The 16,372-nt window shown below is 34.2% G+C and overlaps 1 protein-coding gene across 3 annotated transcripts in view; it reads right to left on the reverse strand.

Moving 5' to 3' along the window:
- Positions 1-16,372, reverse strand: part of LOC113260846 (cadherin-10) — a 110,801-nt gene that overhangs the window by 16,581 nt on the left and 77,848 nt on the right. For all 3 annotated transcript variants that reach the window (XM_026506728.4, XM_057312396.1, XM_026506729.4), the window contains 3 exons: positions 9,124-9,311; positions 7,333-7,586; positions 2,813-2,949 (listed from right to left, as the gene is read on the reverse strand). In XM_026506728.4, the coding sequence (XP_026362513.1) occupies positions 2,813-2,949; positions 7,333-7,586; positions 9,124-9,311 (579 nt within the window). The remainder of the gene's footprint in view (positions 1-2,812; positions 2,950-7,332; positions 7,587-9,123; positions 9,312-16,372) is intronic.

A 16,372-nucleotide genomic window follows, 5' to 3' on the forward strand; every position in this document is an offset into this window, starting at 1 on the left:
AAATATTTTCTTTCAATAGTCTTGACATAAATATTACTCTTGTTGGTAAGTAATTCACTGACTTCACCACAGAAGTCAAGAGAGGCAGAACAATATCAGGTCTAAAAAACTGCACTGTCAGTCCTTTCCCTGACACAAGATGAAGATTCTCCACCTTGTTTACAGTAACTCAAAAAGCCTCTTCAAATCAAAACCTAAATCCACAAGGATAAATGTGTTTGTAAAACATTAGGCCTAGAGTCACCTATTCAAACAACAGTGCTTACACTAATCTTTTTACTGGTAGATGTTGCAACTTATGTACAAGTAAAAACATAAAGTGTTCCAAGAAGCATCACACAGAATGGTAGCTGGCACATTTACCCCCTGATTCTCTCTCAGAGTCATGCAGCCACACTCTACTAGAACAAGAACATACCAGCAATAAAGGATCTTATAATGTGAAAACATTCCGATGTACTCACAGTCTTTTCCATATCCAAGTAAAGGAAAGCTTAAATCGTTCTCTAGAAATCCCAGCCTTTAGAAAGATGTATCTTTTCTACCTGCTTAGGGCAAGAATTTCCACTCTCAAGGAACTAGGTATAGATAATGGAGTTCTTTGGTCATAAACTTTGCTCTACTGTTCTCAGAATGTCTTGCAATGATTATAGTAAAGTTTTCAGATGTGGTGAGAGGAACTCATTAGTTTCTACAATGGATTTTTCGATCCAATTGTGACCTTAATTTTAGATTTTTTTTCTCCAAATGGCATTTAAAAAATATTTTTGAAGAAGAAAAAGAGATGTTATTTCATGGTATAATGCACTAAATAATGACCTGAGGTGGTACCTGCCATGTGATGTGATACACTGCTGTGGAATGTAGAATTAAACTGTTAGAGGCAGGGCTTGAAAATGCATTGGGAAGAAGTACATTGAAACTTCATTCTGCCCTGCTTAGGGCTTGGTGTAATGCACACTTACCACAAGCCCAGTGTTTAAAATCTAGTAAAAACAATTTCCTCTATGCTGTTTCCCTCTCTCCCTTATCCATTTAATACCCAGAACAGCATAATGGGCCTCTGACTGCTTGTGGCTTGGCAGGTAGGCATTTCTAGCAGTTACTCCATAAATTGATTTCACTTAAGGGCAAAAAATAGGTTTAGTTCTTTAAAAGAAGAACATAATTGGCTTAGCTTTTTACAGAATTGTAATTACTTCAACTAGCTTTAGAACTTAAATTTCTCAAAGTATCTGAAATGGAAAATGCAATTCCTAACTCATTAGGCTTGAATTAGGATCTTGAAACCAGCAGAGAACACAAACAACCGTGATTCTGGAATGATCAGATTGGACCCTGTCAGGCACATCTAACTGTGGTGATATGGAGATAGATAACAGAAATAAAAGCTTTCCTTAAAAGAAAAACTCAAAAAAAAATCTTCAGTTGGCCTTAAAAGGCACAGCCATTTATATCTCACTACGGAAAAACTGGGTCAATTGGATGGTGGCGCTAATCTGTATTTCAGAGCCAGGTTTAAGGAGAAAGCTAAATCTACGATTTTATCCTGAAGCTTTGAATTCATTGTTAATGATCTGTCCAGCCTAGTTCCATCCTTCTGACACTTGGCGATTTGGACCCACTGCTTTGCCTTCCAGATCCTGGCACGGTGGCTTCAAATAATTTGACCTTGATAAGTGTTTGTGGATTCAGCTTCATCTTTCAGGTCTGGAATTTACTGGCTTAGTTTTTCACCATGATTCAGTCCCTAATTAATGCTTCTTTTTAAAATAGTTCAAGAGTTGCTTTACTCCAGGAAATTGCAGTACAGGAATTTGAAACCATGAGCAAGTTTGCATGAGTGGACAAAGGGACTTCAGAGACGTGCAGTTGCACAGGGCATCGCTCTAAGCAGGGCCCCGTGCTTATTTTAGGGCTCTGCTTTTGCCATGTTCAATGTCTTAATCATTTTTTAACAAGAGGTCTAACATTTTATTTTATAATGGGCACCACAAATTACGTGGCAAGTCCTGTGAATGGGCAAGAACCTTCGCAATCAGAGACGCACGATTTTGAATCCTGGCTCTGCCTGTTACCACTTGGATGAAATTTTGTAAATCAGGTGTAGAACTAAGTATTGGATCTAGAAATAGAATGACTAGTTTTAAATCTCAGTTTTACTACTTCTGGCATTGTGACTTTGGGCAAGTTACCAAAACCCCTGGAGTCTTAGTTCCTTCTCTGTTAAATAAGGTCAATAAAAATATTACTAGGAGAAAATTAATATAAAATTCTTAGAATAATACCTGGCATAGAGTGCTTAATGTTAGCTATTATTACCAATACCTTGGTTTCCTCATCTGTAAAAAGGAAGAAACAATACCCATGTAGTTACATGTTTGTTATTAAATGGTACACACCCAGTATTTAGCATAGATTTTAATTTATAGTGTCCATGTAATGAATCTAATGCATTTTTCCCCAAAAAAGGATATCTTTAGTGCCCAATTCTAGGTAATTTTATTAGTCAATATTAAATGCTGATTTGTGATACCTATAACTATCCCTCAGTATAAACAGAAACTATTGAAAAGAATTATAGGTGTTGAGAAGCTATTTTTTTTTTTGCTTGAAATCAATGTTTTATTCTTTTTTTTCAAGATTTTATTTAAATTCAAGTTAGTTAATATATAGTGTAGTATTAGTTTGAAGTCTTTTAAAAACTTAGATTAAAGTTACAATTCATACGTGATTAATGAGAAGAAATCATTTTTAATATGAAATAAAACCTAATATATGTTAAATATTATATACATAAAATTCATCTTACTGATTTCAGCAGCTATAACAGTAAGATTGTGCCATTGAGATAGTTCACGGTCAAGTGGCTTTGATGTATAAAGGGATCCATTTCCAGAATGTATGTTAAAGATTCTGTCAAGGTCAGTATGGCGATCCAAGGAAAATCTGAACATAGAAAGCAAGAAAAATACATGGCAGTATTATTGGTTTGTAGGAGAAAATAGTGTAATGCACACACACAGTAACGTGTAATAATTTCATAAGATTCCATAGTACTGATGTAGAATGAAGACTGGTTCACTGATTTATCCCGCACAGAAGCACACACACATACAGGACCCCACACCCCCAATTTCTACCTTCCTCCTCTTCCCAAGGCATGAGCTGGCACTTTGTTCAGCATTCAAAATGATGGCTTTCTGAATATTTGTTTTATTAAATCACTGTCTATTGTCTTATTCAACTGACTGGGAAGTGTTGTTTTTCTTTTTTTCCACAAAGTAGTTGGCATTACAGATGGTTACATTACCGACTGACATTACCCAGGAGTTGAAAATTCTGTTAAGGAATTACTGTAAGGATCAAATGCAAAAATGCACTCCCAGAAGCAAAGTCTTTTTCATATGATGAAACTGGAGCCAACATTAGTTTCAAAGACTAGCAGGTTATAAATTTATGATGATGTTTAGTAACTCCATGGTATGATACCCATGTAGCTTCAGTTAACCATATGTATCATTAAAAAATGTATACATTTTAACTAAAGATTCTTTTAAAAACAGAAAAGTTGGGGTAGGAGTTTTCACATATTTATAGCAAGTAGTCTCAGTAAAAAAAAATATAATAAAAAGCTAAAGTCTTAGCATATGTATAAGAAACCAACTATGCTGCAAATTGATTAAAGACTTGTGTTGGGTGTCATTCTAAAGCCTAACTCCAGGTTTATCAATCAGGTTGCTATAGTTGGGATAAATCCCATTACTTGGGAGACTGTCAGGCAAGGTTTAAGACAGTTATATCCCCTATCGGTTCCTTCCACTTCACAATCCTAGTTGCTTACAAATGCTTTATAATCCTTGAGTTGTCAAGCATAATCCTCAAGTTATATTTAATGCTCCATATTAAAAAAATGAACAAAGCAAAGCACAGATGACAAGTCCAGGAGTAACACTCAGTAACGGTGTATCTTTTCCTAAACCACGACTGTCACTTATTTTTAGGAAAACCTTATGAAATACTATTTTTAAATTGTGATTTGTGAGTAATAATCCAAAGTAATTTTTAAAGTGCCATGAAACTCTTTTCTCTTTTAATGTTCCAAACCTGTATGATATTTCCAAAAATCAATCGAATGTTACGATCCTTATGCTAGGTTTTGAATGAACTTCATTAGAAGAACAACTTAAGCCATCAATACAACTAATGTGATTTTACTTTGGACTGCTTGTTTTAGATTTTTATTTTAAATCAGTTCTAACTGGAACAAACCAGTAATTAACAAATCTTCTTAATCAGTTCTAGCCCTCTCTATTAATACCATATGAATTTAGTTTTGCATTAAAACTGCATGTCTTACCATTTACGCATAAGTTTGCAAAACACTGAATCTTTATATCTGGAATAATTCACAAATTCTTTCTCAATTTGACAGAATTATTTTACTACTGAAAGACTCAACATACATTTTCGTCCTCCTTTGAGTGTTCCATGATTACCTAAAGTAGAAGCTTATTTGTCTATTCCATCCCAAAGTATCTTTTAGCACTCATCTCTAAATGTAGTATCAAAATGTACCATTTACCACCTTGTATTAGGAATTCATTTCAACATCAAAATGTGAGTTACATTTCAAACAGGAAATCAAACATCAAAAAACCAAGCGTCATTCTTGAAGTATAATAAGCACTCAATGAATATTATTTCTCATACTGAGTCTTCTTCCCTAACAGATTGAGAACTTCTTGAGAAATATATTAATATCTGATATAGTGATCCACAAATATTTGTTAAAAAAAAACACAACTGAAATCTTTGGTATTCTGGCAAATAAGTTTTCTTATTTCTATAGAAGTATGATGTGAAGTTGCATTATGTAAATAAATACAAAGCATTATTGTCCTTGTCAAATCATTTTATGTGTGTTTTGTCTTATTTCTTATAATTTAGGTTAAAAACTAATGACAAAATTTAGAGGACTATGCAAAATTATCTTAAAGATACAGACAGATCCTGGTTCCTTTTCAAACATGACATAATTATACTTTCCAATTCTCTGTTAGCAAATTATGTGTGCTAATTTTCATTTTCCTTTTTAAGATCATTTCCAGAATGAACATTTAAGTAAATCCCTTTGATTATTGCATTAACATCTATAATATGACTTAAAGAATTTATAATATGCCCAGTATTATATTATCTATCCCATAAATACATTTCATTTGTAAAGCTATTTTATCCCTGATTCATATATATATATATATATATATATATATATATATATATATACTGTAGTTCTATCATTATTAAGATTCAAAAATTTTCAATTGCATTTTCTACATCAAGTTTGCATAAATCCAATTATATGACAACCTTTATGGCATAGACTTTGTCATTAACACGCATTAATTCTGTTACTATATAGTATAGATAAATGGATTCCTTCCTTAGATTTCCATTCTGATTAAATATTTTATTTTAGTTTCAAAATCCACAGACATATTTTGACATATAATAACTGTCAGTCTATAAGAGGATGCAGAATCGATTTCATTTTGTGGAGAATATATTTATATTGCCACTTTATAACACCACTGGATTTAAGTTGAACTTTAAAAAAAAAATACTATATTTCATTTAAAAAAGCCCACTTTAAAACCAGGAACGCAGCACACAGCCCCTGTTAAAGTTACTTAGGAGCTATGCCAGGAAAATGCTTGGAAAGTATTGAATGGGTAAAATTAAACACGTATATGGTTATATAAAAGCTTCAAAGGAAAAAAAAATCCAAGCAATACAGCAATTTCAATGAAGACAAATGGACTGGGGAAGAGGCAATTATGGGGAAGTCATGCTGGCAGCTGGGAGCTGTACATGATTACCATATATGTAACCTGTGATGCTTTATGTGAATATAAGAAAATATTTATGCAATTTGAAACAACATGGATGGACCTAGAGAGTATAATGCTAAGCAAAGTAAGTCAATCAGAGAAAGACAAATACCATATTTCACTCATGTGGAATTTAAGAGACAAAACAAATGGACAAAGAAAAGAAGAGAGACAGGGAGACAAACCAAAAAAGAGACTCTAAACTATGGGAACAAACAGATGGTTACCAGAGGGGAGGGGGGTGGGGAATGGGTGAGACAGGCGATGGGAATAACAGGACACTTATCTTGATAAGCACTGAGTAATACATGGAACTGTTGAATCACTATCTTGTACATCTGAAACATGTAACACTGTATGTTAACTACACTGGAATTAAAAAAATATAAAAGCAAAACAAAAAATAGATAAAATTATACAAATCAAATACTAATTTTAATATATATAAAATACGACTTCACTTGGAGATGTGGTAGACCTATAGCATTTTTAACTTTAACTTGAGTTAGAGTCACATGGCATACAAAATTAGAGATTCTCTACATTCTGCTGTTGTGTTCTTAGGAATCAGAGAAGAGTGTGCTCGGAAATTGTTAACCATCATTTAAACTCTTACTTGACTGGTCCATGTGGAGCAAGGAGGAAAGAAAATTAACTTGTTGAGAATAGGGAAGCGAATGAAATCCAAAACACATGATGTACTAACAATTTAAAATAACAGTCATTTTGATGGTCAATGTTATATATAGATATCTGTATTTCTTTAAAATGATACAACAAATGTCAATAAAAGCTTTTGAGTCTTTCTTATTTGTATGTTATTCACATCCCATATATTTTTAGGCTGCCGTAAGAAAGCAAAGCGATAAAAAAAAAAATTTGAAATTACTGTGATCTTTCTGGAATGCTCTAATATTTTTTTAAATATTTTTTGAAACAGCCAAAACAAAAACAAACAAAAATCCTCCCTTCTTTGATGGTAGGAGAATAGGGGAGTTTCTAATATGTAATATAACTGCATCGTAACATTGCTGTAATTATATTCTTTTAACTGTTACAACTCTCAACTTCACATATCATTTAATAACTGAAAGCACAAATAAAGTGATTTGGTTAATTGCAAATGCACAGCTGACACAGTGCCCTTTATCTGTACCCAGGTCAGAACAACAAGTACCTTAAAGGGACGGACAGATGATACAAGCTAGGTGCTAGGCTAAAAGGCATGATTTGAACTAGACCAAATGATGAGGTTGTGTATGTCTTGCCCCAAGACATTCAGAGACAATTTACTATAAACACCTGTGCTCCTCAAATTTATGTACCACTTATGGAGAGACTCATATATTGCAATGCATTAAATGTTATAAATAGAATTTCATGATCTCTATATTTATTTTAATTCTCATTCTTTCATATGAAACATAGGCATACTTACCTAATGGGGCTAGAAGTAGAATCTGGGTCCCTTGCCATTACAGTACCAATGATCGTCCCCACTTCAATATCTTCATGAACTTCAAACAGATAGGAGGATCTGCTAAAAACTGGAGGTTCATCCACATCTTCTACGGAGATTTTTACAATTGTTGTATCTTTAAATGGACCCAGGTAATAAAAACGTGGATCCACATGGGTATTTTCTGCTTCAACCTTCAGAGTGTAAAGTCTTCGGCTCTCATAGTCAAGTGGCTGTATAAATAAATAAATCATCAAATTAGAGTGAGGGAAATTGGATTCTATGCTCCTTTCAAGTCACAGTGTGATTTTTAAAGCCTGGTTGAGTTCTGTCAGGTTGTTCATTAAGTGTAAATAATTAAAAGTAATAAAAAATAGTAATATAACCTTTGCATATCGGACAGGGTTCAATTTTTAGTTTTTATGTATTCGATGTGCAATACTTCAGAACATCGGAAAATTAGATTTTAAATCTTGGACAAATTGGAAAGGATGTTAAAACCTATCTCATTATGTGGTGACTCGTTACAAAAAATGGGCTCGGAGACTGTGTGTGTTTACGTGTGCATGTGTGTGGGCTGAGGTGTTGGCTACTGCTTAATGTATGTAAGCAAAAAATTCAGTTATCTTTTTACATTTATGTTGTGATGATTTCCATTCAGTTTAATGGCACGGTACTACCTGAACTATAAAATTTTGAAGACTTATATAAAGCTTTCAACAGTTGTACGAAACGCTGAAGATAAGGAAAAAACCTGGAGTAAAGAGAATAGAGAAAAACTTTGATAGCAACTTAGTAATTAGGTTACATTATGAAAAAAAAACCAGAACTTAAATATCGATGTAGTGTAACTGTCACAAGTATAAAATCAAGCTCCTCCCCTCTCACCCCTCTAAAAGGTATGTTTTGTTAACAGGAAAAAGACACTGTGGATTCAGATTCCTTCAACCTTCCCTTTTTTTTTTTTTAATCTGATAAGCAGTAGATTCTATCTGCATTACTATTACTTTCCAGGCATGAAAAAACAACAAAGAAGCTGCTTCGTCCTTCACTGGTCACAGTCCATTTCAAACCATTTGGTTGTCACCTTGGCCTTTGCAACAGAACCTCTGGATAGTTTTGTGATTACTCAGTGTTTCAGTGGTTACTTCAGGCAATAGACTTTTTAGCACATTTCATTAGGATCTAACTTTTACGGGGCCTTAATTTTTTCTTAAAATGGTGGTACTGACTCTACAATAAAAAAACTAGTTACCTTTAAACTGTATCACTGAGCATATGTTAGAAAAGTTTAATTTATGTAGCAGAAGGGAAAATGTGAACAATTAAATTACCTTCCAAAATACGCTGTCTCTTTTTATTAGCAACGTTAATTATTGCTTCCTACATCTGGATAGATGGCATGCTACATTTTATGCCTCCCACTGTGATGATATATTGCCATTATTAGCTATTAACTGTTTTTTCTTAAGAAAACAATGTTATAATGGGGGGGCTTTTATTCACGTGCCTCAGAAATAGAGTCACACATCTATTAATTTGCCTTTTAAATTTTGTAAGAACTAAGGTTTCATGTCTCAATCAACAAAAGCATTTGGCCAAAATGTTCAAGGAGATCTTTGGCTTTATGTTGCTTGTACATGCGCACAATAAAAATCACATTTGGACTGATAGCGACATCTCCTAACGGATAATGCGCGAGTGGATAGCACATAATGAAATCTTTATTTGCTAAATGGGCAGGTGCTTATTTATACTGATGGTGTGCACCTTTTTCACAGTTATGATGCCTTCCTGTGTGTCCTTCTCGGTGATGATGTCAAACATATCAGTCCCATCACCATCGATAATTCGGTATTCTACTTCTGCATTTTTCCCCGTATCAGCATCCGTTGCTTTTACGCTCCCAATGGCTGTGCCAACTGGGGAAGACTCGAGAACTCGAAGGTGGATGGTGTCTGCAAAACATATAGAAAAGGGAGAGAAAGGGAGAGAGGGAGAGAAAGAGAGATTCCTCAATAGAATATTCAAAGGTAAATTGCATATGAGAAAACATTATAAATCTTAAGCTCTACATCAGTGTTGACTGATTAATGAGTTGAATACACATGGTATGGATAACACTAAATTAAGGTCTAAGAATGGAAAACGTGAAATTTGGGAGGCTTGAGTCTGCATATTACAAATAGTGAGTACCAATCTCTAAGAGCGTTAAGAACTCTGGTTTAAAAATGAGCACATTGTCTTTTTTTGCATTTGCACAAATAACTGGAGATGAGCTTTGAGTGCAGAGAGGTACCTGTGTGTGCTTATACAATCACCACAAATCCCAGAACATACAGTAAATATTTATATTTAATTATTTTCTCTTTGTTGTACTTAGTTATTAACTACTCTTAGGTTAGTTGAGCTGAAGGACAGAACATTACAAAATTCCATAAAATCAGCTGTCGTGAGGAGGAATCCTATTCCTATTTGTGACAGGAGCAACAAAGGATAGTCTGTGGGAGAAACACAAAGAGGCCCTTCACAGTGTCACTGTGAAAACACTCAATCCTGACAAACTCCTCTCTATGCCACAGCAAAACAAGAATTTAGCTAAGTCCCTAGTGCACCTAGATGTGCCTCCAGTGGGAACAACCTCTACTGCCAATGAGATTTATGTTCTAGGTCCTGATCATAAACTATGTTTTACTGACAGATTAATCGACCTGAAGCACACTTCTGATTATAGCACCTACATGCTCATAAGCCCTAAGTAATTCTCCTTAATATACACAATGAAGTCTAGACCTCTTAGCTAGTCATGTTCTTGCCTGAGTATATCTTTCCCAGTGTATTTTCCTTTGGTCATTTCTATGAAAGATTTGCACCAAACTGGACTTTTCCAAAGTTTTCTTGTCAAAATTCAATTTCCTAAATCTGTATGTTTCTCACATGCTCTTTCTCTCCACATAAAATCCTTCCCCCACTATCCTCTTGTAATCACAATGCAATTTACCAAACCTGAGAAATGGCACTGTTACAGTGTTACAGTATGTGTTTAGGGGATGTGCTCCTCAAAATTCATATATTGATGCCTGAACCCCCATTCAGTACCACAGAATGTGACTGCATTAGAAGACAGTGTCTTTAAAGAAGTAATTAAGGTAAAATGGGATCATTAGGTTGAGTTCTAATCCAGTATGGCTGGTGTCCTTAACAAGAATAGAAGATCTGGACACAGGCACAGAATGGAGACCATGTGAAGACACAGGGAGAAGATGGCCATCTAGAAGCCAAGCAGAGGCCTCAGAAGAAACGGACCCTCCTGAACTTGAACCTCAATATTGGACTTTTAGCTTCCAAATCTGTGAGAAAACAAACTTCTGTTGTTTAAGCCACCCAATCTGGGGTACTGTGTTATGGCAGCCCTAACAACCCAACACAGGCACTCTGTCTGCTTAGTTTGGGAAGTTGTTTCCTAGGAGACATCAGTAAGACTTGGCTTCCACTACACCCCAGTTAGTCTCAGCCTGTTCTTTTTTTGTTTATTTTTACATTTTCCTCTCCATCTATTTTTGGTAGCACAGTATTGAAAGCAACCCTCGACTCATTCCTTGGGTACTGTTCTATTGGCTCTCTACCTTTGCTGTTTCTTCTAGAATCCCGGTCCCTGAATAGTCAGATGGCTCTCACTCACTCCCTTCAGATGACTGCTCAACTGTGACCACCTCAGAAGCTTTCATCAATCACTTTACTGAAAATAGCCTTATTGAAAATACCACTCCCAATCATTCTTCAAAATACTTGCAACAGCTAGTCATTAAATATTTACTTATTTATTTATATGTGCCATGAAGATATCATGCGAAATAGGGACTTCGTATTTTTCCTCTGTTATTTTCTTATTCTATTTCTTTGAATGCGGTAGCCACCATATACTGATTCGTGTAGTGGATAAATGAGAAACTTTCTAACTTGTCTACCAGCCGCAATACTTAAATAAACCCAATCAAATCTCAGATACTCTCATTATACACTGCAGCCATAGTATCCTTTTGAAAACAATGCTCTTATGGATAATTATTCAGAGATTCAAACTTCTTTGATTGGTCCCCTTATACTTAACACATACATAAGCTGGTCCTCCATAAATTGGCTTCTCTATCTTGTCATCCTTTCTCTTAATTAATACTTTCTACCACACTGGTCGTTTTTAGGTTTAGGTTTTTCCAGTATGCTTTTCTTATTTTGATTTTCCATACAACTCTTTGCCTGTCAACCTCTGACTCTTCCTTTTGATAATATCTATTTCCCTATGCTTCTATGACAAAACATTACCAACTCAACCTATTTACTTACAAGAACTTTCTTTTAAAAATTAAATTTTATAGATGCAGCACCTTGATAAACTGATTTATTATACTGTAGCAGAAATAGCTTTTCTAAAACATAAAAATAATTATCACTGCTCTACTGAAAGCACTTATTACTGATGTTAGGATTTTTTTTAATTTCACCATTAAGTTTATAATGTCTATAAAAGTTGCTTTCTGTTAAAATCTTCAATACCATGATTATCTATTCTCAGATCTAGAGTATATGTGAAATATAGCCATAAAAATGCTTCTTTTCAATTAACGATATTTAACCAGACCAAGAATATGGACTATATGGAATATTTAACAAAATAAAAAAAAAATAATATGAGCAATTTGATTGATATATATATGAAATCTCCACAAACCATCTAGACAATACAGATTTTTTTTAAGCAGGCATGAAGTATTGAATCCCATTTGATCAAGAATTAAATTATTAGACATGTTTGAATAAATTTTAACAAATCAATATCAACTAAATTCTCTGACCATGCTACAATTAAGGCAGAGGTTAATATGAGAAGGTCACACCAAAATAATCATATTCTTGAAAAGTTAAAAGAAAGTTAAAAGTAGTTCCTCTGTAACTGATGGTTCAAATAAGATACGAATATAGAGGCCTAAAAATAATAAAAAAATCAATGAAAAGAAATTAAAACATGGGGCAAAGAAAAATAATTCTACCTAGAGAAGGTAATTTACAACTTTATGTATTTTTATACAAAGAAAAGACAAGCTGAAGCTAATGAGTTAAGTATAAACATAAGAACCTAGAAAAAAAAGACATAATAACCATCAAAGGAAAAGAAGGAAATAATTAAGATAAAAACAGAAAGTAATCAAGGTAAAAACAAATATAGAAACAAGAGAATAAAAATGCTAAAAGTTAGTTTTTTTAAAGGGCTCACAAAATAAATATATACAACAAAATGGTTCATGAAAAGGAAAGAAAGGGCAAAATCTACTAAGAATTATTTTAAAGAAATACAACTATAGAAAATGTAGTGATTTAAAAGATTAGAGAGTATTATGAACATTTATATGTCAATAAAATTAACTAGTTAGCTAGACTGGTAAATTCCTAAAAATACTTAAAAATATACCAAAGCTACTAAAGAGGAAATAAAGTATGATTTAAAATATGATTTAATACATGATTAACGATCATTTAACATATTGATATATGATTTAAAATGATCTACCCTTCTAAATACTAGCAGCTCAAATATTTTTTAAAAGATTTTATTTATTTATTTTTGAGAGAGAGAGAGAAAGAAAGCACATGCACACAAGCAGGGAGGTGGGGGAAGAAGGAGAAGCAGGCTCCCGGCTGAGCAGGGAGACCAATGCAGACCTAGATCCCAGGACCCTGGGATCATGACCTGAGCCAAAGGTAGACGATTAACTGACAAGCCATCCAAGAGCCCTTAGCAGCTCAAATATTTTTAAGGAACATTCATGGAGCAGAAAATTCCTTATTTTCTGTTCTTACATAAAGTCTTCTGGAGAAAAGAAAAATGAGGACTCTTTCTCAGCTCACCAGGCAAGAGTCCAGTGGTTACATAGTGTGGAATAAAATTCAAGATCCATCACGCCTAATTGTGTAACATTTAACAAGTTCATTTTTAATTTTTGATTCACCACCTTTTACATTTAGTTTTTGGGAAATGCTATTTTAATCACTTTACTATTAACTAAATCCAATTTGGATTTCACCAGGTTTTCCATTAAAGCCTTTCCAAAGAGGGGCGCCTGGGTGGCTCAGTCTGTTGAGTGCCTGACTCTTGATTTAGGCTCAGGTCATGATCTCAGGGTCATGAGATCGAGCCCCACATTTGGCTCTATGCTCAGAGTGGAGTCTGCTTGAGATTCTTTCCCTCCCTCTCCCTCTGCCCCCCCAAACCTCTCAAAATAAATAAATAAATAATAAAGCCTTTTCAGAGATCCTACTTTGCATTTGGTTGTTTATGCTTTCTTTATTTTAAATGTTGTCCCTGAAAAGGTCTAGAATTTTATTCCACAAGCATGAAATATAACCCTTATACCCAAACACTGGTCCAAAGTGTTTTCTATAATATAAATTAAATTTTCTTGGAGATTTGCTATTCTAAGTTGGAAGAATGGAAAGGAAAGTAAGATCAGGATTTCCTCAGACAGAAACTGAGATATCAGATTAATGGGATCATAGGAAAACACAAAACTCAACTTGTTACTACTGTCCATCATTTTGAAAATTTGATCATCAATAATATAATAATTCAGTTGATTAAAAACCATTAAATCAGGCTTCTGGCAATGCAAGCTAGATAGTTCAACTTAAAAAAAAAACTATGGATCATAAATTGAGATAGAGATATACCTTTGAAGTTATTAAAAAAGTACAAGCCCCAAACTGACAGAAAATGGGAAGCAACAAAAGTAAATAGAAAACAAAAGTCACCTTTTGGCCTGAGGATATTTGCTATTTCCATAAAATTGATCATTTTTTTATGGCCTCTTGAAGCAAGGAGGACATATATCAACCTCCAAGTCATCCACAGCCCAGTTACACAACTGCAATTCGTCTCCACAATAAAGTACGACTAGTGTTTTGCATGGGAACGAGGTCTAGACACAAACCACACTTCACAACATTTTACATTCATACTGTGGGCTCAAATGACCCTAAAGAACTCTATTTCCACAGACATAGAGCTTTCACCTCCAGGGGAGAAAGCTGACTGTGGCTTCCAACAACACAATGGTAGAGAGTCTTCAGGCAGTCTACAGTGACTTCAGGGAGATTCTGTGTATGGATAAGCAAACCACTGAAATGATGCCACTGGGTAGGACCCATCTGCACTGCCTCTGGCCATACCTTTCTTTTTCAAGTGCTTTTTACAAAAGGGAGAGACATTAAGACAAAAAGATATATTACAGCTCCATGAAAATATAGTTGTAAATACTTGGTTCATAAAGACACAAAGGAAGGAAAATGATGGAGTTACATGCCATGAGATATAGAACAACATATCAAATGTCTCAAATGCCTGCTGAGCTACACACACACACACACACACACACATACACACACACACATGCACAAATACATATGGATTACAAACACATACATATGGACATATATATCTGTATGTACTTATATGAATATACATATTCTTAGCAAACAAATAGTTCTTTAATATTTTAATGGAATATTTTATCAACAATCTTTACAAACAAGCTTTTGAAATTTCCTAATGAAAATTAATTCAACCCTGCCAGAGGGTTGAAGGTTTCTTTGCCTTGATTATGACAAGATTACTTGTTCGAATTAACATCATAAGTTTCCTCTCTTTTTCTTTTTTGTTTCAGAATAATTCTTGAACTACAAAATATTAAGTCATATCTGTATATTAATCAAATTATTTTATTGCTACATGTGAGGGTGAGGACACAGAAATGTGTTAATTTCCAACTTAATCCTGCAAAGGTCCCTCTTTAATTTCCTTCACATATGCAAAAACTTCAGTTAAAAATTCTGAGCCAGTATCTTTTTGGTTATCCACAACAATCCTCAGCTTATACACATACACACATGCACACACACACACACACAAATTATTTCTAGAACTTTAATTTACAAGTAAATGTAGACCGATAATTTAGCAATCTTTAGTAAGGGAAAGATTTCTAAAATAAGACAAATGATTAACAAAGCATAAAACAAAAGATTGATAAATCAATCTATGCCCTAATTTACAACTTCTATAAATAAAAGACAATATAGAGAAAGTGAAACATGTTTCAAATAGAGAATCATTTCACTTCGACAAACATAGTATCTCTAAAGATCCATAAGAGAAGACAGATAAGCCACCAGAAAAATTTGTCAAGGATATGAACAATGAACAGTTTGTAGTAGAGGAAACAAGAAAGACAAACAAAAATATACTGGATTTTAATCAAGCAAATGCAAATTAAGGCCATGATGTGATACCATTTTATACCTACTAAATTGACAAAAATTAAAGCTGACAAAACCAAGTATTAAGAGTATGTGGTATAATGGGAACTATTATGCAGAGCCGATGGGTGTTAAATTTGGCACAATAACTTTGGGAAATGTATTAATTAGCTAAGGCTGCTTTAACAAAGTACAAAAAACTCAGTGGCTTAAAACAATAGTAATTTGTCTTACAGTTCTGGAGCCTAGAAATCTGAGATCTAGGTATCTGCCAGGGCCATGCTTTCCATCATAGCTATAGGGAAGAATCCTTCTTTCCCTCTTCTAGCTTCTGGTGTTTGCCAGTAATCCTTGGTGTTCATTGACTTATAAGTACATCAGTCCAGTTACATGGCCATCTTCTTCCTGTGTGTTCACACTGCCTTTCCTCTGTGAATGTCTCTAAGTCCAAACTGCCCCTTTTTATAAGGACACCAGTCATATTGGATTAAAGCCCTAACTCTAAAGACCTCCTTTTAAATTGATTACCTCTGTGAAGGCCCTATTTTTATATAAGGGCACATTCTGACAATACTGAGGTTTAACACTTAAAAATATACTTCTTAGGGGCACCTGGGTGGCATAGTTGGTGGAGTGTCTGACTCTTGGTTTCAGCTCAGGTCATGATCTCAGGTCATGAGATCCTGCCCTGTGTCCTATCAGGGTCCACACT

The sequence above is a fragment of the Ursus arctos genome, unplaced genomic scaffold (assembly GCF_023065955.2).
Source record: "Ursus arctos isolate Adak ecotype North America unplaced genomic scaffold, UrsArc2.0 scaffold_15, whole genome shotgun sequence".
NCBI classification, from domain to species: Eukaryota; Metazoa; Chordata; class Mammalia; order Carnivora; family Ursidae; genus Ursus; species Ursus arctos.